This window comes from Panthera tigris, chromosome A3 (genome assembly GCF_018350195.1).
Source record: "Panthera tigris isolate Pti1 chromosome A3, P.tigris_Pti1_mat1.1, whole genome shotgun sequence".
NCBI lineage: Eukaryota > Metazoa > Chordata > Mammalia > Carnivora > Felidae > Panthera > Panthera tigris.
In genome coordinates this window covers 116,604,320-116,629,689 of record NC_056662.1, presented here as the reverse complement: position 1 = coordinate 116,629,689, position 25,370 = coordinate 116,604,320, and the positions used below count along the sequence as shown (strand labels likewise).

The 25,370-nt window shown below is 41.2% G+C and overlaps 1 protein-coding gene across 1 annotated transcript in view; it reads left to right on the top strand.

Moving 5' to 3' along the window:
• The window catches only part of PLB1 (phospholipase B1), a 143,254-nt gene that overhangs the window by 16,611 nt on the left and 101,273 nt on the right, over nucleotides 1–25,370 (top strand). Inside the window, exon 2 of the mRNA XM_042982257.1 lies at nucleotides 4,311–4,517. Within this exon, the coding sequence (XP_042838191.1) occupies nucleotides 4,463–4,517 (55 nt within the window). The 5' untranslated portion in view covers nucleotides 4,311–4,462. The remainder of the gene's footprint in view (nucleotides 1–4,310; nucleotides 4,518–25,370) is intronic.

The following is a 25,370-nucleotide window of genomic DNA, read 5'->3' as shown; positions in this document are numbered from 1 at the left end:
AGTCCTGGGGTGCCTGGGTGGCTCAGTCAGTTAAGCGTCTAACTTCGGCTCAGGTCATGATCCACAGTTCATGGGCTCAAGCCCCACATTGGGCTGTGTGCTGACATCTCAGAGCCTGGAGCCTGCTTCAGATTCTTTGTCTCCCTCTTTCTATGCCCCTCCCTGGCTCACACTGTCTCTTTCTCTCTCTCAAAAATAAACAAACATTAAAAAAAATTTTTTTTAAATGACCAAGTCCTACCGTAGACCAATTAATTCTGAATGTCAGTAGGTGAAGCACAGGGACAGGTATTTTTCTTATCTCCCAGGCGATTCCAATCTGCAGCCAGGATTGAGACCACTATGTAGGAGAATAACAGCATGACCTCAGGGAAGAGCCATGAGCTGTGAGCCTCCATGTTGCTTTTTTGTTGTTTTTTTCCCATCATGCTTCATGGTATTGGGGCCACGTGCCTCTCTTTTTCCTGTTTTCTATCCTAAAACATGATTTTTACCCCTTTCATCTTACCTATTCTATTTTGTTGAGCTGATATTAAAAAAAATTTTTTTTAATGTTTATTTATTTCTGAGACAGAGAGAGACAGAGCATGAGTGGGGGAGGGGCAGAGAGAGAGGGAGACACAGAATCCAAAGCAGGCTCAAGGCTCTGAACTGTCAGCACAGAGCCTGACGCAGGACGCGAACTCACAAACCGTGAGATCATGACCTGAGCTGAAGTTAGACACTCAACCAACTAAGCCACCCAGGCGCCCCAAATTGAGCTGTAGTTTTAGTAGTTACAGTAGTTTTAGTGCCTTTCCTTTTATTCTGCTTTTCATTTATTTATTTATTCATCCAACATCTAGAGAATGCCTGCTACCACAGGCAATGTACTAGCTTCTGGGATATAGCAAAGGACAAGAAGGCCAGGTCTCATGGTGTGTACATTCTACTGGGATTTGCCCTGTTGTTCTTTTTTTATTAACAAGGCTGGGATATTTGAAAATGGTATTTTGTTTAAGACATACATCATTCGTCCCTTCTCCATTTTCTCTCTTACTTTTTAGTCCTTAATTAAACTTCTTATTTGATTTTAAGCAAAGCTTCTGTCCAAAGGAAGCTAAATAAGTTCAGTTACTTGTACTGGACAATGTTTTGCGTGTGTGTACACACAAGTCTTGCGTTGTGTATACGTAGGAATGTTGGAATCTGGAAGACATTTGCGATTGGAGATTCCTAAGCCTCCTTGTACTTCTGTGACTGGGAAGGGTTTTGGAGAAGACAGGCTTGGTTAAACCAATTGTCTTTTTGCCTCTGAAGAATACTCAACCAATGAATGAAGATTTGGTGAGGGCCTCTTATGCACAGGACATTGAGCTAGGTACTCTGGTAGAATGGGGTTCTACAGGTGCCAAATGTCAAGAAGAGAAAGGCCCAGCCTCTCCCTCAAGAGGCCCATCAGGGACATAGGACTATTTCCACACAGAAGGAGCGAGTGATGGAAGGCCATCGTAGTGAGGACAAGTAGGTACTTTAGAAAAGTCACAGGGGAAGACAATTCTCAGGGCATTATTGGTACTGGTGCAGTTTATTCTGAGACAGTTCCACTCCTTCCCACAGTTCTAGTGTGGACCTTCCCCTTCAAGCTGTGGGCCTTCCCTAAAATAGGTACCAATGGGAACTTGTCCCATCCCAGATGACAGGCTGTGGACACATATTTCCATCACATTGGCAGAGCTCACCCCCAGGAGCCAGGGACTAAGGTTTTCCTTTTTGAAAAAAGAGGACAATTTCCCTATCTTCTCACAACTGCTAATAAGTTTGATTTGTACTTTCTTCCCAAGGCCCAGAGCCAATCACAGGCATTGTTTCTAGCTGTTAGCACAGGGAATTTGGTGTAGGTGCATCTTTAACCAGAGGGAAGAACAAACCTGTTTTCTTTCTTGAAGCCTAGGGATTTGTTTGTGGAACTGATCTACTGATGGCTGAGGGAGTGGTTTTCAATTTCTTTTTTAATGACCTATATTAAGAAAGACATATTGCATCACCGCCTGTGACTGAAACAAGTTTCCCAAAACATTACTTACCCTTACTGTATGCAATGTCCTCAGATATTTTATATTCTATTTAATTTTTTTAAATGGATTGATCATGCACCAAATTAAATTCATGGGATAATCATGGGTTGTAACCCCAGTTTGAAAAACATTCTTTCGCAGCCAGTGCTGCTTTGATCCGCATGGGCCCTGCGGCCAAGGCTTGGTCTAGCACCCCCTTGTGGATTTCCGGACAACAGCAAGCACTCATCTTTTCCAATCCCTGAGATGTCTTCTGAGGGAGGCTTGGACTGCCTTTGCTGGAAGATTTGAATCCATGGGCCTGTGCCTTTCCCAAAAGGAACATCTGCTAATTGTTGCTAAAATTTCAAATGGAGCATCTTCCCTCCTCTAGGATATGTCATCTTAGGACATTGTAGCAGCAAAACTCAGAGAAGAAAATTGTATTAAAAAGTGATGGAGCTTGTCTCTGGCTTTTGACAAGTACTGCCCCCCTAGTTTTCATAGCTGCTAATAGATGATCAGTGGTAATTAAGCTAATGCATGTGAAGGGTGCCAACGGTGCCTGGTAAGAGTGTCCAAGAGATATTACTCCCCCACTGCCTCATATCTGATGAGGATTCCTTAATGTGTTGACAGGACTCCAAGATTTCTTATATCTCAGAGGGAATTCAGTCTGTCCTATACTAAAATTTCTCATAAATGTTAAAAAATGTTTTTAATTCATTTCTCAATGCTTCTAAATGTAAAAAAGGTTGGAGGTTGGTGTGTGTGCCAACCCAGTGGGGCCATGGTGGTCGTGCAGAGAAGCATTAAGAGGTGGAAGCAAATACACAGATTGTAAAGCCAGGCTATTTCTGTCCATTTCCCATGACATGTCCTATCCTACTGCCAACGGGCCCAAGTTGAGTGGGAACCTGTGACTTTTCATTCAGTCCAAGCATCAGGGATGCTTCTCAAAGCTGCTGGTGGCATGGAGCTAGGAGGGACTCCTGTTGTCCTTAGTAGTGAGACAGCAGCTTTGGGTCTCTTGTTGAGCTTGTGGCCAGTTAGTGAAGATAATAAGTGTCCAATGGTCAGGAACATCTATGCCCAAATGGTCCTTGCATACCCCTCCTCGGGTGTATTTTCTTCTTCCTTCTCTGTGCATGCTGCTTTCAGCCAGATTCTGGAACCAGCCTATGACCAGCTGGGCCTGTTGTAGCAGCGGCCATACACGCCTGATGTGACCTCATCACATCACATGCGGCTCTGAGGCTGAGGCTTTGGCATGGCTAAATCAGTGGTCACCCACAAGTCACATTTTATTGAGCAGATGAGAAAGGAAGACAATACCTTAATAACAGAGAGCCAGGAACAGACGGCCGCCCACTTAGACTTCTCTTTATACTCAAGACAACCAACCTATAACTGTGATTTTAAACATACAGAAAAAGATGTCAGCAGATGAAGACCAAGGCTGAACAATAGAAACCAGCTCCGGGTCCCCAAGCTGGAGTTCAGAAGTCTGGCTCTCGGCCTTGCTGCCATAACTGTGGCCAGAATGCAAGGATGATTTACATATATTTGGCCATGTTACCCAAAGGCGAATGTTACTTGATATTTGTGGAAAATATTTAAATTTCACCCCCAAGGATATTTGTCACCGAGGCTTTAAATTCCGACTCTGTCTGCCCAGTTTAGACCCTGCCCAGCATTTCAACGTCAGTCACCCAAAGCAAAATGCTAATTCTGTCAAATGCATTCCAAGGGCTCACCTCTCTGGCTTGTATCTCTCAATTCAACTTGCAGACAATCTATGTGTGGCGTGCACATCACTAAAACACTCCCCGCCACCCATGGCTTTGGAAGAGAGGGACAGAAACAAACCTTTCTGGATCTTGTAGACTAGGGAACTCAGCTGCACTCCTCAGACACTAAGAGATGTCACGTTTGGAGGGGACTTTATGGTTTACAGTTGTTACTAAGTACTTTCACTCCGTTTGTGGCTTTTATTTCCATGGCTTACAGCTGAAAAGCTAAGGACACATTAAGGGACGCACCCTAGATCTCACAGGTGTGGTTAATCTGAGATTCCAGCCCTGTATTTCCAATCCTAAGCTCCTCCCAGTCTGTCAGTGCCTGATTTTTGGACGCCTACGATTCTGGGAGGCCATATAAAGGGGGCTATGTGGTCCTGGTCTTTTGGTGCCTTTGTCTAGAACATGCTACCCATCTTTGACCTATCTACCTTGAGAAATCTTCTGTCTAAATGTTAATATTTATCATTTACAGCTGGCCACTGCACCCTTTCAAAGGTGAACACAGTAAAATTTATGACAGGTGTACTATCAGACAACAGAGGAGAATAAAAGCAGGAGGAAGTGTGGCAGCCTCCACCTGTGCAAACCATTCATCCAAGGCTGGGACACCTGGACGATTCTGGCATGGGGCTGCAGCCACGTATCTTCCTCCTGGGGCTGCTGTTGCTTCTGGGGCAAGGTAAGTCTTCCTTTTGCTCAGAGGGCAACTAATGGGTCAGCCTGCTGATGTCCCTTGTTGCTTAGAGCTTGCGAGAGGAATACCTCTTTTTCATGAGCACAGAATGCACAGGTTAGACCCAAGCAGGCTGGAATGCTGAGATTCAAGTGCCCACAGCTGTGAGGCAAGAGGCAGGTCTGGGGATAGGTGAAAATGCTGATGGGTAACAGTTCTGTGGTGCAGAAAAAAGCCGTCGGTAGAGGGAGTCACAAAGACCCAGGTTCTAGTTTTCTGTGCTGTGTGGCCTTGGGCAAGTTCTAGCTCCCTGGACCTTGATTTTTTTTTTCTTTCTCATCCTTAAAATGGTAGTACTACTATTTACAGGATTTTTTTTTGTTTTTGCTAAAAGGAAAGAGGAAGGTAGGTTTCAGAAATGAGTGGGCTACTAGTCAGAGCTTTGGATTTATCCTGAACTAATGATTAGGAGAAGATTGTGCCTCTGCCACATCCCCTTTGCCTCTCTTCTCCTGACCTCTGGCTCCTCTTTGTTTGGAAAGCCTTAAAGATGATTTTTTGGCCTCTCCATATAAGAGGCCTGGGCCCAGAGAGGGAAAGCACTTTCCCTCTAGCCCCCAGAGGTCTGGCTGGTGTCCAAGCACCAGTCTTGCTGCTTACCTTGGACAGGTTTGTTACCCTGTCTAATGGAGGTGCGTGTGGGGGGTGGGGGGTGGGGGGTGGGGGGGGGAGCGTGGTGCTCAAGGGTGCAGGGTATGAGGCAAGGGGAGGATAATAATGCTTGCTATGCTTAATATCCAGGGTGATCATATTTTCCTGATTGCTAAATGAGGCAGAAGAGCTTTTTCCTTCATGTTTGATCCATATGAATTCCTCTTTTGTGAAGTGCCTATTCAAGTGTGTTCCCATTTTTGTATAGGTTTTTCCTTTTTCCCCATGATTTAAGGGGTTTTTCATACATGCTGTGCACTTGCTCTTTGTGGGTGACAGATACAGCTAATGTTTTCTGAACCTTGTCTTTCTGCTCTCTTTATGGAGACTTTAGACGAGCAAAATTCTGGATTTGGGGGAAATAAATGAAGATGACCCAAACGAGAACAAATGGAGGCAATTCAGAGGTTGCTGAAACAGGGAAGGCAGCAACATTCACTTTGTTTGGGGAGACGCCAGCGCAGGCGGGGGTGTGGGAAAGCTTGACAGTGAAAAGGGGAAGGACTCAGGTGTGCTCTGACTGGAAGCTGTTGCCATGGGGAAGTTGGAGGCGGGCTAATGAGAAGCGAGGCATCTGACATGATTCATTCGGGGAACATATGTGGCTTTCTGTGGTTGGTCCTGAGTTGGAAGCAGGGACAAAAAGTAGGGAAGCTGCAATCGGGGACCAGGTCCTCACTGTTCTAGACTGATGGCTGCTGGGGTGGTGGTTGGGTTTCCTGCTGGTGTGCTGGTCAGAGTTCAGTTTTATCAGTCGTCTGGCTGTTGTCGGTTTTGTGTTCTGTCTCTTTATTTCTAAAGTTTTCGATCTTATACTCTGGTTTCTCTTCAGATCATATAAATATTTCACCTTTTACTAACATTTTTAATCTTCATGGTTTGTGCTCTTTGGGTCTTATTTAAGAACTCCTCTCCTGCCTTGAGGTCTTGATGATATTATCCCATATCTCCTTCTAAAATTTCATAGATTTTCTTTTCTCATTTGGGTCTTGAATTCACCTGGGATTGGTTTTTGTGACTAGTGTAAGAGAGGAACCGACTTTTACACACTTCTTTTTGTGCAAATACCTAGTTGTCTCCACACTATTTATGGGGAAGTCCATGGTTTCCTCATTGCTGTGAAGAGCCTTTTCTGTTCATATGGAAAGGGCTCAGATGTGCTTGCATCAGTTTCAGAACTCAACTTTATCTACCCATTTGTCTGACCCTTTGCCTACAGCACATTGTCTCAATACTGCAGCTTTATAGTAAGTTTTATCATTGGAGGAAACAGGTCTTTCTATTTTTTTTCTTCTTAAAAATGACTTGACTTTGAACTTCCATATACAGTTTACTTTCTGTCAATTTCTACCCCTCAAAAAACCTGTCGGGATTTTGATGAAAATTGCTCTGAATTCTATGGATCAAGTTCGGGACAACAAACATCTTTACAATATTGAGTCTTCCAAATCATGAGCATATATTTAGATCTTCTTTAATGCCTCTTGAAGTTTTACAGTTTCTCTGGTGAGGGCTTGTGTATGTTTTGTTTAATTTATTCTTAGGCATATGACCTTTTGTTGTCTGAATGGATTTTTAACTGTTTGCTTTGAAAATGTTTATTTGTATATGGAATTGATTTTTATATATTGATTGTGAACCCAATTAAGTTCTTATAAATTTTAATATGTTTTTTTATCTGCATATTCTTTTGGATTTTCTATATACACAACCCTGCCAATAATGACAGTTTTGTTGCTCTCTTTTCAACCTATATACTGTTTCTTTCTTTTACTTTTCTTCCCGTGCTGGCTCCACTACAATTTTTCATGGAAGTGATGTTTGGAGGCATCCTTATTCCCAAGTTCAAAAGGAAAGTGTTTAACATTTTGTCAGTATGTATGGTGTATGCTGTAGGCTTTTCTGCAAATACTCTTTATGAGACTAAGCAGTTCTATCTTGTTACTAATTTGCTAAGAGATTTTTAAAAAATCATGAGTGGATATTGGATTTTATCTAATATTTTTTTCTGCACTTATTGAGAAGATTATATGATTGACTCCATTAAATTTGCTATTGTGATGAATTGACTTTATTATTTTATTCATTTTTTTCAGTCATTGCTTATTAGATTTACTGTAGACCACACATTGTATTTACTTACCTTGCCTTTTCCATCTCTTTTAATCTAGAATAGTTCTTTAGCCTCTTGGTTTGTTCTTTTGTGTTGATGAAAACTTTAGGCTGGCTTTTTGTATGTATGCACTTCAATTTGGATTTGTCCAAATTGGTTTTTTTTTTATTGCTGGAATCAGATTAAACTCTCTGGGAAGAAATAAAAAATAGATCATGTTTTGTCCTTAAGGTATTGGGGGATACATGTGATGCTGGTAAATACCCTAATTGATTGTGTTAAGTTTGGTAATTTGATTAAGGTGTGTCTGCCAGAGTTCTCCCTTGTAAGGGTGCCTCCCCCCATGTGATTTATAAGTTATCTGTGAGGAGGAACTGTGATCCTATGTGACCATTCTTCTACCCAATGGTTTTCCCATCCACTGATGATTCTTGCCTGAACTGAATATTACCAGGGTGACCGTAACGTGGTGATTTTAAAATGTCTCTCATTCCTTCTAACATTGTTAGTTAGCATTCCCCCATTAAAAAAAATAAGAGATTCTCTTCTCTACCCCATTCTTATTATGTTTTATCTTTTTAATATAAAATAGATTTATGGATTCTTTTAGTATTTAAAAAATTTTTAAATGTTTGTTTTCGAGAAAGAGAGACAGAGAGAGCATGAGGGGAGGGGCAGAGAGAGGGGGAGACACAGAATCTGAAGCGGGCTCCAGGCTCTGAGCTGTCAGCACTGAGCCTGACACGGGGTTTGAGCCCACAGACAGGGAGATCATGACCCGAGCCAAAGTCGGACACTTAACCAACTGAGCCACCCAGGTGCCTCTATGGATTCTTTTATTAGTCAGCATGGTATAATCCATTCAGGCTGCTATTCATTTCGATGCTCAAGGAATTATGGATTTGGCCAGTGAGACGCCTTCATACTGCCTCCTGTGTCCCCATCCATTTTTAAGCACTTTTTAGTTTTATGGAACAAGCCATTCCAACTAATCCTATATTTTTCCAATCTCAGCCATGCAATTAGCCATTTCTTCAAGGTTCCAATTGTTGGGGGATTTTATTTAGAAACCAAGATTAGGTGCTAGGGGTGTTCATTGCTGCTGGAGTTATGTCCAAGCTCACCCCGTGGACAGAGCTAAGAAGTACAGTTTCCTTTTTAAAAAATAAATGTATACAAATGATCTCTAGGTAGAATTAGCCTTTTATCTCCTTCCCCCATTTCAGATTGGTTTTGTCCTTCTTTCACAGTGCAAACCAAGGTTACAAAAGCAACAATAAATCTTTTTGTTTGCTGAGTCCTGTGATACAACATAATATCGGAGCTACTCTAATAATAGCACCAATGACAATAGCACCAATAACAATGGTTTCTTGCCATTCTTTTTCCTTCGAGTATATCACACTCAAGGTATATAATCAATATACTTAGTTCAAAATCACTGGGATTAATTCTATTTCTTTTGTTCTCACTGTATGGTTATCTATCGGACACATAGTTAAGTTTGTCTCTGTATTCAGTTATAGGGTTTCTCCCATTCTTGTTGATTTTAGTTTATCTTTTGAATATATAGAACATTAACACGGTTCAGAAGTCAGAACTATGTGAAAAAAGACACTCAGAGAAGTTCCATCTACTCTAGCCTTTCTTTTCTACTTATTCATGTAGATAACCAATTTCATTATTTTCATATCTTCACTATATTTCTTTTTGCAATATACTTTATTTTGTCTTCCTTCTTGCACAAATGATAACCTGTATGTTTTTTTGTTTACTTTAATTTTCTTCACCTAATGTATCCTGAGATTATACTGTATCTATTCAGATCTTTTTCATTTTTTTCCAACTGTAGACTATTCCACTATTACCATATATATTCAACAAGTCTCCTGATGTGGCCATTAGGTTGTTTCCAATATTTTGCTATTATAAGTAGTGTTGTCATGAACAATCATGTGCATATGTCTTTTTCATGTTGTTGGAGGTATAGCTTAGGATAAGTTCCTAGAACTTAGGAGTCAAAGGGTAAACACACATAGTTTTGTTGGATGTTGTTAAATTTGCCTCTGTAAAGATTGTACCATTTTATATTCCCCCTGGTAGTATATAAATAAAATGTCATCTTCTCCGTAGCTTGACAATATAGTGTATAGTCAAGCTTTAGAACTTTTGCAAAGGTCACAGGTGAGAAATGGCATTTTTAGTTTAATTTCTCTGATTACAAAGGAAGTTGAGTATCTTTTCTTATTTTTAAAGACCATGTGATCTCAGGTTCCAAAAAAGTGATGAAAAAGGTTAAGTCCCAATGTGCTAGCACTTTTCAAGTCTCTGCTTGCGAATGTTTGATAACATCCCATCGGCCCAAGCAATTCATATGGGCAACCTCAGGTTTAAGTGGAAGAGAAATAAACTTCTCTAGACGGAAGGAGCAGCAAAGTTACATTGTAAAGTGACACGCATCCACAGATGCATATTTGTGACCATTTTGTAATGGTCTATGTTCACTGCTCTTTTCTTCAGGGTTTTTAATAGCTATTTTTGCATGTTTATTTTGCCAAATGAACTTTAGAATCAATTCATCTAGCTTTGGAAAAAAATCCATTGGCATTTTTATTGAAATTCACTTAAAATTAAAATGAAACTAGGCTTATCCAGAAGTATTTAATCTTTTATAATTATTATAAATGTTTTTTATTCTCTTCCACTATACTTCCAACTGGGCCAGCTCATATATTGATATATACAAAGGCTTTTACATTTTGCATGTTAATTTTATACTTTCTATCTTGCTACATTATTATACCTTTTGAATTAGTTTTATCGTTAATTCTCTAGAGCAATTATACACCCATATTATTAACAGATAAGAGTTTTCCTTCGTTTCTAATTCTTCTTCCTGTATTTATTTTTTACTAATTGAATTGGCTAATATTCCAATACCATATTAAATAACAGTGGTGATAGTGGCAATTCTCACCCTGTTCCTGACCTTAGTAGGAGGTAAATTTCTCCCTATTCAGTTGGATGATGGCCTTTGGGAATTATCCATACATGCATAAATACACATACACACTCACGTGTGTGTGTGTGTGTGTGTGTGTGTGTGTTTGCATTAATGAAATATTCATAAATTTCTATTTCCTTGAGTGTTTTTATCAGGAATAAATGTTAAAGTTTGTTGAGTGTCTTTTTAGCATCTATGGAAATAATCTTATTTCCCCCTCTTAGATTAGTTATTATTTTGAATTACATTAATAGATTTGCTAATATTGGGCTATCTGTGCATTCCTGGAATAAAAGCAAATTGGTCATGGTATATTTTGTCTTTATATACCACTGGCCCTAGAAAACATGGATTTGAACCATGTGGGTCCACCTATATCCAATTTCTTTCAACAAACTTTTGGAAAATTTTTTGGAGATTTGTGACAATTTGAAACAACTTAGAAACAGCATAGCCTGGAAATATCAAAAACATTAAGAAAAAGTTAGGGATGTCACGAATGTGTTAATTCTATGTAAATACTAGTCTATTTTATTATTTACTACCATTAAAATGTACACAAATCTATTATGAAAAGCTAAAAATTATCAAAATCTACACAGAGACATAGATTATCTTTTCATTTTTGATGTCTGGTATTCATAAAACATATACCATCTAGAGTATTTTGTATCCTTTAAGGCAATATTGATGTTAAGTACAACAGATAATTCATCTTGTAAACAGATGATGTAAACTTATGGATAAACACAAAGCTCTATACATGTATTTTCTCTTCCTTATTAACATTTTCTTTTCTCTAGCTTGCTTTATTATAAGAATACAGTATATAATCCATATAAAAAACAAAATATGTGTTAGTTGACTATGTTATTGGTAAGGATTCTGGTCAACAGTGGGTTATTAGTAGTAAATTTGGGGGGGAATCAAAAGTTATGCATAGATTTTGTCTGTGTGGAGGGTCAGTGCTCCAACCTCCAGTTGTTCAAGGGTCGACTGTACTGCTGGATTTAGTTTGCTAACACTTGTGTAGGATTCTTTTTCTTACATGTTCATGAATGAAACTGAACTGTCATTTTCTTTTCTCTTGGTGCCCTTGTTGGATCTTGATATCAGTGTTCTACATTCTCGTAAAATGTATTTGGGAGTGTTTCTATTTTTCTTTCTTGAATAGTTTTTAATATGAATGGAATTCATTGTATCTGGCTCTCTCAGTCAGTAGAGCATGAGACTCTTGATCTTGAGGCCACAAGTTCAAGCCCCATGTTGGGGGGTAGAGTTTACTTTAAAAAAATTATATAAAATATATGAATGGAATATTTTCCTTTACTTGGTAGAACTCACCAATAGCCTAGAATATATTTTGCTAGATTTTTGACTACTGACTCAGTTTTTTATTTTTTAAATTATTTTTTAAAATATAATTTATTGTCAAGTTAGCTAACATACGGTGTATATAGAGTGCTCTTGACTTCGGGAGTAGATTCCCATGACTCATCACTTACATACAACACCCAGTGCTCATCCCAACAAGTGCCCTCCTCAATGCCCATCACCTATTTTCCTCTCCTTCCACCCCACCATCAACTCTCAGTTTGTTCTCTGTATTTAAGAGTCTCTTATAGTTTGCCTCCCTCTCTGTTTGAAACTATTTTTCCCTTTCCCTTCCCCTATGGTCTTCTGTTCAGTTTCTCAAATTCCACATATGAATGAAAACATGATATCTGTCTTTCTCTGACTGACTTATTTCACTTAGCATTATAATCTCCAGTTTCATCCACGTTGTTGCAAATGGCAAGATTTCATTCTTTATCACTGGTAAGTAGTATTCCATTGTATATAGAAACCACATCTTTATCCATTCATCAGACCAGCCACATTTGGGTTCTTTCCATAATTTGGCTATTGTTGATAGCACTGCTATAAACATAAGGGTACATGTGCCCCTATGAATCGGCACTCCTCTATCCTTTGGATAAATTCCTAGTAGTGCTATTGCTGTGTCATAGGGTAATTCTATTTTTAATTTTTTTGAGGAACCTCCACACTGTTTCCCAGAGAGTTGTACTCGTTTGCATTCCCACCAACAGTGCAAGAGGGTCCCCTTTCTCCACATCCTTGCCAGCATCTGTTGTTTCCTGAGTTGTTAATTTTAGCCACTCTGACCTGTGTGAGGTAATATCTCAGTGTGGTTTTGATTTGTATTTCCCTGATGATGAGTGATGCTGAGCATCTTTTCATGTGCCTGTTGGCCATCTGGATGTCTTCTTTGGAAAAGTGTCTGTTCATGTCTTCTGCCCATTTCTTCACTGGATTATTTGTTTTTCAGGTGTTGAGTTTGGTAAGTTCTTTATAGATTTTGGATTCTAACCCTTTATCTGATAGGTCATTAGCAAATATCTTCTCCCATCCCCTGACTCAGTTTTTTAAATGGTTATAGAATTATTCATATTTTTATTTCTTATAAGTATGTTTTGGAAAGTTTTGTCTTTCTAGGAATGTGTTCATTTCAAGTACATGTTGAAGTTTTTTGCATAATTTTTAGAGAATTTCTATTGTTATCTCTTTGATATCTGTAGCTTCTGTAGTTATGCCCCCTTTTTATTTCCAATACTGGTTATTTGTGACTTCATCCTTTTTCTATGATTCATCTTATCAGAGGTTTATCTACCTTATTAGTTTTTTGAAAGAACCAACTTTTGGCTTTATTGATCTTCTATGTCATAGTTGTCTGTTGCTGCAGAGCATGTTACAGTAAATCATATTGACAAACAGCAACCATTTTATTTACTCACAATTCAGTGGATCTGCAATTTGGGAAGACATCAGCTGGGACATCTTGTCCCTGTTCCACACGGTATTGTGTGGGACTGACATGGCCGATCTAAAATGACATGTCTGTTGACTTGGTACTGGGGTGTGTTGGTCCTCCTCCACATGGTCTTTCTAGGAGGACAGCCTGGGCTGGGTACAGAAGTACCTAAATGGGCAAAAATAGAACCCACAAGGCCTCTTAATGCCTGGGCCCAAGAGTCATTTCTGCTGCTTCTGTTGGTCAATGCAATTTTCAGGGCCAGCCTACATACAAGGGGAAGGAAATAGACTTTACCTCTTGTGGGGAGGGGTGGCAAAAGTCACATTGCAAAGGGGCCTGCAGGATGGGAGGAAAGTTATGGTCCTTTTTGGAAAAATACACTACGGTCTAAATTGTATGTTTTTTCCTGTTTCATTAATTTCTGTGAATTAATCTCGCATGACATTTATAGTCTTTCTTGAATCTATGGCTTGATATCTTCCATAAATTTTGAAAATTCTCAGACAGTATCTCTTGAAATACTGCTTCTACTCCATTATTTCTGTCTTTTCCTTCCATGGTGCCAATTAAATGTATGTTTGGTTGTCTTACTTTATATACCATGTCCCTTAGCCTCTATTCCAACTGTACCATCTTTTTGCATTTCTAGAAAATTGCTGCATTCTGAGTAATATATTATGACACATGTCCTAATTTATTCATTCTTTCAGTTGTGTCTAATGTGCTGTTAGACCTGATCATTAGAGGCTTTGAAAATATTTTTCAAATATAATTTACATGTATTTCTGTACCAAACTGACAATGTTACTTTTAAAAATAATTTTGTAAAAAAAAAAAAAAAAAAAAAAAAAAAAAAAAAAAAAAAAAAATTTTGTGTTTCCGTGAATAGCCTCAAATTTTCTTTTCCACCATCTTGGATCTGTTTCTACTGTATTTTTTTTTTTTTCTGCTGATTCTTACCTCTGGATACTTTGTTTCTCTCTTTGCCTAGTTATTTTTTATTGTGTGCAGCTCAGACTCCTCCAAGAGTTATTTGTAGACTCTTTGGGGCCTAAGATGAATATGACCGTATAAATGTAACTCTGTCGAGCACTGGGGACCTTGCCATTTGAGTGTCACTTCAAACTACACTCACAGCGTGAGGTTCTCTAGAACAGCCAGCCAAGCGCCACACTAACTACTGTGTATATATAACAGCTTCCACTTAAGAGGGATATACTGTTGGATGCCTGAGTGGCTTGGTTGGTTAAGCATCTGACTCTCAGTTTCAGCTTAGGTCATGATCTTGCAGTTTGTGAGTTTGAGCCCCATGTTGAGCTCTGTGCTGACAGTGTGGAACCTGCTTGGGATCCTCTCTGCCCCTCCCCCACTTGCTCTCTTCCTCTCAAAATAAGTAAATAAAAACTTAAAAAAAAAAAAAAGAGGGATATACTATTATCCTCATTTTACAGATGAGAAAACTGAGACTCAGAAATTAAATAACTTCCCCAAGATCATCTAGCTGTAAGTACAGGAGCCAGAGTTCAGTCCTGAGACTGAGTCCTGAGTCATGGCTTTTTGCCACCACCCTGTATTACAGGGAGGGAAGAATCATAATTTGGCTTTTATTTAAGCTTTGAAATGGGCTCAACAAACAACACACGTAGAAATAGGTTCCTGTTCCAAAAGTTTGGGTGTATAAAACTGAAACATCATTATCTTAAAACTGCAATTGGCAAAAGCAAGTTGGCAAGAAACCACTGTATCTAATAAAGTATAATTTTTGCTAGAGCTTCATTTTCCTGGAATGGGTCAGCAGTTCCCTGGGAGACTGTCAGGCTGGGGAATGAAAACTCATCGCCTTGGTAATGCACCTGGGTCAGGCCTGTCACTGGTAAGCCAAAGGTAGGAGCAGGTAAGGAAAGGAATACCTCTTTTCTCATTAGAATAAGTACAGCCAGTCAATGTTTGTTTTACAGGGACCTAGAGTCGTTCCTGGAGGTTGCCAGCCGAGCCTTCTAGAAATCGTCTTTCCAAATAAGAGTAGATAGCAACCCTGGAGAGCTTTTGGTAGTCCAGGTTCTTCTAGTTATTGACGAGAGAGGAGTGGGGACTTGCTCAAGTCCCATAGCCAGTTGGTGGCCGAGCCATCCTTGGAACTCTGGTGTTAGACTCTCTTCTACATCAGATGCCTCAATCCCCATCTCCACCCCCTGCTCCAACTCACTTGCCTCCAAGTTCCTTCTGTCAGCCGCACACCCAGGTAAGGGATTCTCTCTGGGGGGACTCAGGAGCCATACTTTTCCTGGGCTGTCATCTGTACCTTGTAGTTTTTGAGGACTTTATCGTCGATCATCCTTTTCATCAAGTTGCATTTTTGCTACTGTCAGTTAACTGTCTGAGCGCTCTTCTAAGAACCCGAGTTGAGCTGAGCCTGGCTGGGAGATAATAAACCAAAAGAAGGAACCCTCAGGAGAGAGCTTATTTGCATAAAATCACTGGAGAAGAATTAAGTACCAAAATAGGTGAAGTAGCTGTAATGAAAGCAACAGGCTTCAGAGAACTGAGAGGTGAACGTGGGCTGGAGAAGTTTCACGTAGGAGGGAAACTCAGCGGAGCTCTGAAAGCTGTGTGGGATCAAGATAAACACAGGAGCAGGGAGGGCATGCAAGTTAGGGAGCAGCACACTCAGAGATGAAGTCGAGGTTCCTAGTGCAGGGAGCAGGTCTGCTGATCCGAGGGCAGGGTTAGTGTCGGGGGAGGAATTTGAAATCCCAAGACCAGAACAATAGAGATTATCATAATATCTTTTGGCTTAAAGAGACTTCTAAAAGAACTATTCCCCCTTTTTTTTATTGTTTGTTTGTTTGTTTGTGTGTTGATTTATTTATTTATTTTACATGAACAAAAACCGAACCCTTGGGCAGGTCAGGTTAAGTGACCTGCCCAAGGTTACGCAGCAAGCCTAGAATTTGGATTTGCTATTGTGGGAAGTGGGGAGCTATGACAGACTCTTCAGGAGGAGAGTGGCCTAATGCAAGTGGTATTTTGGACAAGATGAGTCTGCCAGCTTCAAACATAAAAGGTCATGTGTGGAAAGAGGCAGCACACTGGTGAATTTGTGTGCCTGGCTCCTAGAAAGAGGCCCCGCAGGGAGTTTGCTTGGTTCTGGGAAGGCCAAGCGCTTTTCTTTTAGGCAACTGTCTCCTCTTGTGTTCTTGCATCTCAGTGGGAACAGTGGTCCTTAGCCCATGTTCTCTTCTTCACACTAGAACCTCCCAGTTGTCTCTGGAAAGAGACTTTCCTGATTGCGGGGGAGGGTGGACCATGAGGCCCCCGCACAGCTCCCTGAGATTCCCCTCCTGTTGGAGCTCACTAATAATCGCTACCACCCCCATCCACCTTTGAGGGTCCCCGTTAAATCTCTGACTGGAGCTGGGAATGATTGTGGAGGGTATTGGCATGGGAGGAGTCAGGGCCCTGGCCAGCCGCTGCTGAGATACCACTGGTTCACCTTCACCATGGCACCCTCTTCTTCGGGTTGTTCGTCCTGGCTCTGGGCCTACCTCAATTGTTCCCATGAGGAAGGTGAGGAAAACCTAGTTGACAAGCAAAGCCTTCCTCGTCTCAGGTCATATAACGAGCGAAGGGCAAAGCCTTAAGTCAACTGCAGATGTGCTCCCTCCCATTCACACTGCTCCCTAAAGACTTCTTCCCTCTCCCCCGACACAGGGTGTATGATGTTGGATACTGGGTGGGCATCAGGAGGTGGAGACAGGAGGGTGCACTGGTCTGTGTCTGGGATGGAATCTGTAATGGGTGGTGGTATCCCCTGTGGTCATCAGCACAGGACACGGAGTATCTAGAGAATGTTGGTTTGGGACTTCCCAAGTCATCTCTAATGTTTTTTGTACAATCATCAGACTAGAGGATGTGTCTACCCAAAAAGTTGTGACCGTGTTAATACTGTTATCATTCTTTGGCATGCCTGATGAAAAATTGAGATTGATGAGTTAGGACAGCCAAAAAAAAAACTGGTCTTATAGACGTGACAAAAGAATATATTTCCACATGCCAGGGACTCAGGCTATAGAGCAACACACACAACAAGCCCTTTAAGAACATTCTTTTAAAAAGACTTTGGTCCCAAGGAAAGCATATCAGATGACATTAAGGAGAATCAAATTCCACATCATGGTCTTTTTAGTAACTTGCTGAGTGATCTTCGGCAAGTTTGTTAACCTCTCTGGGTCTTAGGTTCCTGAGACATTAAATGAGATGATATCAAGGATCTGCCCACGTTGGCCATTCTAGAATTCTTTATTATTTTTTTTATTGTTTATTTTTGAGAGAGACCTAGTGCAAGTGAGGAAGGGGCAGAGAGCGAGAGGGAGACACAGAATCCGAAGCAGGCTCCAGGCTCTGAGCTGTCAGCACAGAGCCCAATGTGGGGCTCGATCCCATGAACCGTGAGATCATGACCTGAGCAGAAGTCGGATGTTTAACCGACTGAACCACCCAGCTGCCCCACCATTCTAGAATTCTAAGACAAATGTTTAGAGGTTAGGCCAGCTACCCCAGAAAGATTCTCTAGTCCTCACTGTCCCCTTCTACTGACTATGGCATGTGACCATCAAAGCACCACACTGAGGAAGAGATGCTGACATCCTGTGATGCTTGGCGCACAGGCGGTCCTGGTGTTGGAGCAGCAGCCAAGCATGACTTGTGGTTTTTGACTCTGCTCCCACAGGCAGTCATGTGTGGTGCCTCCTCCCAGGTCAACAGCATTCTGCAGGCCCTTGGGTGTACATGGGATAAAGTGCTGCATGCAGAGACAGATAATCCCAGAAGACCTGCTTACAGCCCAGACAGTACAGGGGACAGATACAGGCTGACTTGAACCCTCCCCTTCCCAGGTCGCCAGGACAGCTCACTGCTTGGTGGATGGCAGCGCTGGCCCGGAGCCTGTCCCTGCCCTTGCTGGCATGGTCTGTGTGAGCTGGTAAAAATCACCTAGTCTCTCTGAGCCTATAAAAATGTTAACAGGGTCATAATTCCTGCCACTTACTTACCCTTTAGGGTTGCTGGGAGGACAATATACTTTTCAAAGAGTCTGAGAATTTAATGTACCCTGAAGAGTGGCCTTAATTGCACATGCGTTGGCCTTAAAAGTCCTCCCCCCACTGCCCAAGGCGAGGGCCTTCCTTTCATCCGGGGAGACAAGCCACTCCTAGCTTGTGTACAGCCCTCTTCTGTTCACACAGCAGTTTCCTGTTCTTTGATCCTTGAGACAACCTCAAGAAGAAGGCCAGGAAACCAGTCGTATCCCCATTTGATAGATGAAGAAGTCAAGGTTCAGAGACATTAATTCTTGATTAAGGTCACAAAATGGCTGTCTTTCCTCAAGGCAGGGATAGGGGTGGAAAATTGTGCCCCAGGCACAGCATAAGTGGAAAAATATAAAGGAAATTTGTAAATTAAGAGAGCATGGGCTGTTTTAATTTTGCTTTTGAAATCAGCCTCCTTACCCCTGGCCTGATGTTGGGCTAATGCACTCTGGGTTTCCCTGAAGAGTTGGGGCTCTTAATCTCACAGGTGCAGCAGTCAAAGGGCTTTTAAAAACTTCTGGTGTCCAGGATACCCAGGCCCCACATCAGGCCAACCAAATCTGAGCCTCTGTCTTGGGGGGCTAGGCAGCAGGTGATGGGTTGAGGACCTTTGCTTCAGAAGGTGCTTCCCTAAGGACACTCGTGTGTGAATTTACCTCGTCAGGCCTGATGCTCTAATGGCCTTTTGTTAGTTCCAGGACCCCAGTGGTCATGGCTCTTCCCACTTGGATGACTGATCTCAGCCAGACCTGTTTCTCTGAATGTGCACAGATGCCTTCCTCTTTCATTCCCATCAGCGTGGAAAAGTACATGTTTTTTTCCCTTACTGACCTTACTGAGTTGGGAGTTTCTCAAAGCCCTTTATAGATCCGTGAGCTGGAGGCTAAAACAATCTTCCAAAAGAGAAAGATTCATGGGGTTCAATCATGCCACAAGTGCTTTGATAATTTCTTCCACAATACCTCAGGGTGCTATGGGAACAGGCAAGAATTTTTTTTTCCATTTATCTGGTGGGAAGTGGAGAACTGGAGTGAGGGCCAAGTCACTCTGGGAGTCAGTGGGGACAGCACCAAGGGGTCTAAGTTCTCCTGTTCTGAGCACTTAATGTTTAGATTCTGGATATAGTTACTCTAAGCAGTTACCATGGGCGATTCAGATCATCAAGTTAAAAACATGAACTCTGGGGGCTCCTGGGTGGCTCAGTCGGTTGAGAGTCCGACTTTGGCTCGGGTCATGATCTTGCAGTTGTGAGTTAAGTTCCACATCAGGCTCACTGCTGTCACTGCTGTCAGTGTGGAGCCCACTTCGGATCCTCTACCCCTCCCCTGCTCACACTCTCTCAAAAATAAACAAACCTTAAAAAAAAAACAAAAAAAACCCCCAAAACGTGAACTCTGTAGTTGTATGAGGAAATCACAGAACATTGAGGTTGGAAAGGTCTGAAAAATGGTTTGTGCTAACCATCTCTGTGACACTGAAATTATGATCACAACTGTCACTGTACGTTTTCCACTCCTGGTTCTGGGGAACAAAGGTTATGGAGCAAGGCCAGGCCCCCTTTAGATACTGAAGGAGGGTCTCCTACATCCCCCTCGGCTTTTCTTCCCTGGTCTTCCCAAGTGTGTTTAAACAGGACACATTGAAACGTGAAGGGTCAGATGTCCTATCTGTTTTCTGATCTTTTCTCTTTCTTTCTTGCCTCCTTTGGATAAAATATTTTTATTGCTTCAATTCCACCACCCTACCCTGCTGAACATGAGCCTGCTAATTATACATGTTTTTGTTATTTTGGCATTTATAATTACAACATGCATCCTTGACTTGTTAAAATCTAATTAAATGATTACTTTAATCACTTCCCAGATAAAGGAAAAACCTTATCGGCGTAGCTCCATTTACTCTGAATCTGCCCACACAGCAATATGTTACATGTATTTTAAACCCCACCCTCCATTATTTTTATTGTTTCTATCAGGGGTGGCAAATTTTTTCTATAAATGGCCAAATGACAAAATATTTTAGCTTTTGTGGCTCACGTATGGTCTCTATCACATATTGTTTTTTTGTTTTTGTTTTTTTTTTAACCTTTAAAGGTGTGAAAACCATTCTTCTCTAGAGAACCATACAAAAATAAGCTGCGGGCAGATCTGACCTATGAGCCTCAGTGTACTGGCTCCTGCTTTATGCAGTCAATATTATTTTGGATTTATTCACTCTTACTGCACTTCATTCCTTCTTACATTACCATGCTTCTATCTGGCATCATTTTCCTCGTACCATTTGGAATGTGTCATCCCACTGTCTTCGGGTGTCTATTGCTTCTGAGAAATTGACCGTTAATCATAATGTTGGTCTCCTGTGTGTTTTTCTTCTGCTCTCGAAATTTTTTCCTTCGCTTTAGAACTACACGTAGACACAGCAGTTAGTACAGTTCAAGTATCTGGGTAAATTTCTCTCTGTGTTTTTCCCACCTAAAGTTCCCCCCCCTTCACCCCCAGTTTCTTTGATCTGTGGCTCAATATCTTTCTTCACATGTGGAAAGTTTTCAGCCATAATCTCTTCAAATCCTTTTCTGCCTCTTTCTCTGCTTCTTTTGGGACTCAGTACGTGTATGTTTGTGTGCTTGGCAGTAGCCACAGATCTCTGAGGCTCTGTTTATTTTTCGTCAATCTTTTTTTCTTCTCTATTTTTCAGAAATGTACCTTCTATTGATCTATCAATCTGGCTTGAAGTTTACAAGTTCTTTTTCCTACCATCTCAAGTCTGTTGTTGAGCCAATCTAATAAATCTTTCAGTGTTGTGTTTTTCAACTCTGGATTTCCTTTCTTTCTTTCTTTCTTTTTTTCTTTTTTTTTTTTTTTTTTTTTACTAACTTCTATCTGGGCCCACCCAGAACTGGTTTCCATTGACTGCTGTTTTTTCCCCCATAGTGCAAGGCTCCCTTTTCAGTTTCATGGCACGTCTAGTAATTTGTGGTTGCAAACTGGACATGTTTGATAAACATCTAGCAATTCTGGATTTGTTTAATTTTTTCTGAGGGTTGTTGGTTTTTCAGCAACTTGCCTAGACTTAAACTGTGGAATCTGTCTTCTCCTTCATGATGTGTAGCTACTGATGTGTTTGATCAGTTTTTTATTTCTTATTTTTATCTTTTTAACCTGGCATTCTAGGAGTCATCCCCGGGTCTGCATGGTTTAGTGATCAGTCGGCGACTCGGACAGAGGTCGTGCTCAAATGACTTGGGTTGCTAAGGCTCCATATGTGTAGGTTGTGGAAGGACACAAAGTTTGAACCAACTCTCAAGCTTCTCTTCACTTATTCCAGGTCTTCCTAGCACGGATGTAGATTTCCAGTCAGCCAGGAGAAAGGAAAGAGCGTCTTTCAACCTTCCTCATTTCCTGGATTGCCCCCATTAAAAATCTGATTAGTTCACCTCTCACCCTACCTTGAAACAAAACATTAGGCTAATAGAGCCGTGGATGTTACCCATTTATTAGTTCACTACTATATACTCTCTTTTGTCTGTTTTGTTTTGTTCTTTGTTTTCTCTCTTGGTTTCTATTTATTTGGTGGTGTTTCCTGGTACTTTTTTTTTTTTTTATTGGAAGCCGGGCATTAGAAATACAATTTCACATTGTAGATGGTGCTATCTTCCTTCGTAAAAGCAGACAGGTAGGGGCATATCACCTTAATCTATTCTGGAATAAAAATGATTCAAAGTGGACTCCGTCTTTTTTGCAGGATGGCCTATTTCAAGTTTATCCCTACTCCAGGGGTCTAGCTCTTTGAAGCGCCAACTGAAACCCAGGATGTTTACCAGGCCTGCCCTCCTTGATGCACATTACACCCTAGTGTTTCTTTCCAGTTTCACACAACTGCCTGAAGCTCTGCGTGGCATGTTAGCCTCTTACCTGCTGATGTCTCTTGTCAAAGATTTGGCAAATGTTTCTAGGGTAAAACCAGCACCAAATGTTGGGCCCATGCTCTTCACTTCCCTTCTCTCTGGCTATTGACCCCTCCAGTTCTTGGTGCCTTTTTGACTCTCAGTGGAAGGGCACGATCATGCATGTGCACACACACAGAGAATGTGGAAATGCACAATAGGATTTCTGCAGAAGGAAAAATCAAGACCCAGAAGATCCCATAGTGTTTGCAGGAAAGAGATGTAGGGATCCATCTACTGTCTTCAAGAACAGTCTCCTTTGATCCCCTTTAAAACCTTTCAGATCTAGAGTCAGCAGATGGAGACTCTCAAACCAATCCTACTTCTTGAAAGAACAATGTTAACTACTTCTGCTACAAAATTATGCTAATAATGACCGCTTTCTCTCTGGATTGTTTTGATAAGGAACAGCACCTTTCCTCAAAAGGAACGTATTTCAATATACAACTTGTGCAGGCACTTGGCTAGATATTCTGCTTATGTTATTTGATTGAAAATTTTTTAGAAATTATAGAGAGCTGAGTGTATTAACAGTCATAAAAATCTAAGGAACCTACTTTTTATAGCAGGGGACCAAAGAGTTTCTTTGAGGAGAGATTTGTTTGTTTGTTTGTTTGTTTCTCAGGCTTAGAGCCTGGAAGACTAGGATACGTGCTGAACAGGACATCTCTCAAAGACAACGGGATAGTTGGCTTCCAGCACCAATGCTCCTTTACCTGTGGGATTCTGGCAAAGCCCAGTGAAGAGCTTCGGCAACAGCCAACCTGATAATCTAGAGGCAGATCCCAGGCTCCCATCTGGCCTTCCTGGGGCTAAAGGCTACTGCTGATCCCCAGATGCCATTTTCCTGTTTTACCTTGATGATCTCTTTATAGTAGCAGAATAGACTGAGCATTGATTGGTTGGCAAATAATGGCCATGGGGCCAAATCCGGCCTTATGCCTGTTTTTGTATGGCCTGTGGGCTAAGAATAGATTTTACATTTTTAGATTTTTTTTTTCATGTAGATGTCTATTTGTTCCAGCACCATTTGTTGAAAAGGCTCTCTTTTCTCCATTATATTGCCTTTGCTTCTTTGTCAAAGATCAGTTGACTTTACTTCCATGGGTCTGTTTCTGGGCTCTCTACTCCATCCCACGGATCTCTTTGTTTTTCTGCCAATACCACATTGTAGCTTTATAGTAAGTCTTGAGGTTGGCTAGTATCAGGCCTCTGACTTTTTTCTCCTTTGATATTCTGTTGACCATTCTGGGTATCTTGCCTTTTCATATACACCTTAAAATCCGTTCATTGATATCCACAAAGGTTTTTAAAGGTTTAAATGGTTGCGAAAAATAGAAGGGTATTTCATGACACATGAGAATGATATGAAATTCAAATTTCAGTCTCCAGAAAGTTGATCTGTTTACATGTTGTCTATGATGTCTTTCACACTACAATAGCAGAACTGAGTAGCGACCGAGACTGTATGGTCTGCAAAACCCAAAATATTGACTATCTGGCTCTTTGCAGAAAATGCTTGCTGATGCCTGATCTAGATCTTAGGCTGTGACTTACACTTAGGTTGTTGGCTATGAGCACAGCCCACAGAACCAGACTGCCCATTTTCAAATCCTGCAGTCACCATTTGCTAACTGTGTCACCTTTAAAATGTCACTTAACCTTTCTGATGCTGTTCCTTATCTATAAGGTAGGGCTAATAGCATTTATCTCAGAGAGTTGTCATGAGGATGAATGAATTATTTCATGTAAGTCTTAGGATGCCTGACGTATAGAAGCTGCATATAAGTGTTAGCTACCATATACATTTGTATCCTAGCCGAAAAAAATAAGTCTCGCCTCCTTGCCCTGCTAATTCACCAACCCTACCACCCCCAGAGTGATGATCATCTTAAAACACACATCAACACTCCTGTCTTTGAAGATCGGTCATGGCTCCCTGTTGCTCACCGAGGAGTCTGGCGTTTGCAGCTCCATAGCCCAGCTGCCTGCCTCTACCCTCCTCTACCCTGCCCTCCACTTACAAATCTGCTCCAGCCTTTTCTAGCATTCTGTCCTTGTCCGCACCCCTGTTCCTCCCTGTCATGTGGCTCTTTCTGCCCAGAAAGCTTTCTTCTGGGAATGTAAGGATTATCACTGAGATCTGGGGCAAGTTACAGCAATCATTCCTGCTGTGAGCTCCAATATGGAAATCAGTGCCTGATCTCACAGTGGGCATGAAATGGAAATATACTCTTGCTGCTTATGAAACTCCAGATAAATACTTTTCAGGGTCAAAAGGTAAAGCTGCAGAAGATGGCAGAGGTAGAAAAGAAATCAAGGCATCTCCCTCAAGTCAGGACCCCCACTTTGGCGTTGTCTAATGCTGTTTGGGGCTTCTCACATGGTACATCCTTACAGAAAGAGTGTACCAGGGGCAGAGAACTGGGCAAGGAAAGTCAGAAGACACAAGGGACCAGGATTTATGATTAGGTATCAGTATCATAAACGTATCATGAAGCTGTTAAAGTAAACATCAACATTACATAGCAATATAAAGAATACTCACAATACAATATTAAAGGGAGCTTGCAGGATATAATGTAATCCACACTGATTATAACTAAATGGAAAGAGTGCCCCATCTGGAGCCTGATGATAGACCCAAGAGAGTGAACAAATCACGTTTGGTTATTGGGGTAGTGGCACTGTGGGCGAATTTTTGTTTTTATTTGGAGGGCTGTTAAAGGTACTATAGTGTTACTTGTGTATTTCAAAAATTAAATGTTTTATGGGAAAACTCTTTGGCTTACACACTTAGGATGAGTCTTTTATCGTATGTAAATTATATTTTGAGAAGGTAAAGAAAATGTAAATATTTTGTGACACTGCCCCAAAATCAGCTGGGAGGAAGAGAATGTCTTTGAGGTTTGCAGTTTCTCTACCTGCCTTTTCTTCCCCCTCCACCTCACACTCAGCAAGACCCTTCTCGACATCCCCACGGGAATCTCACGGTTACCTCTGAAACTCACCTAACCCTTCAGACTATTCCAGAATGTCCTTTGCCTCCCTTGCTTTGTCCTGGATCCCCAAACAACAGCAGCTAGGTGTCCAACATTACCTTAAGAGTTCTGCCCTTTGCTAAGGAGCCAGTAAAGGTATCTTTATACCTTTATTGCTAGATAACAGCGTGATGCAGGGTTATTA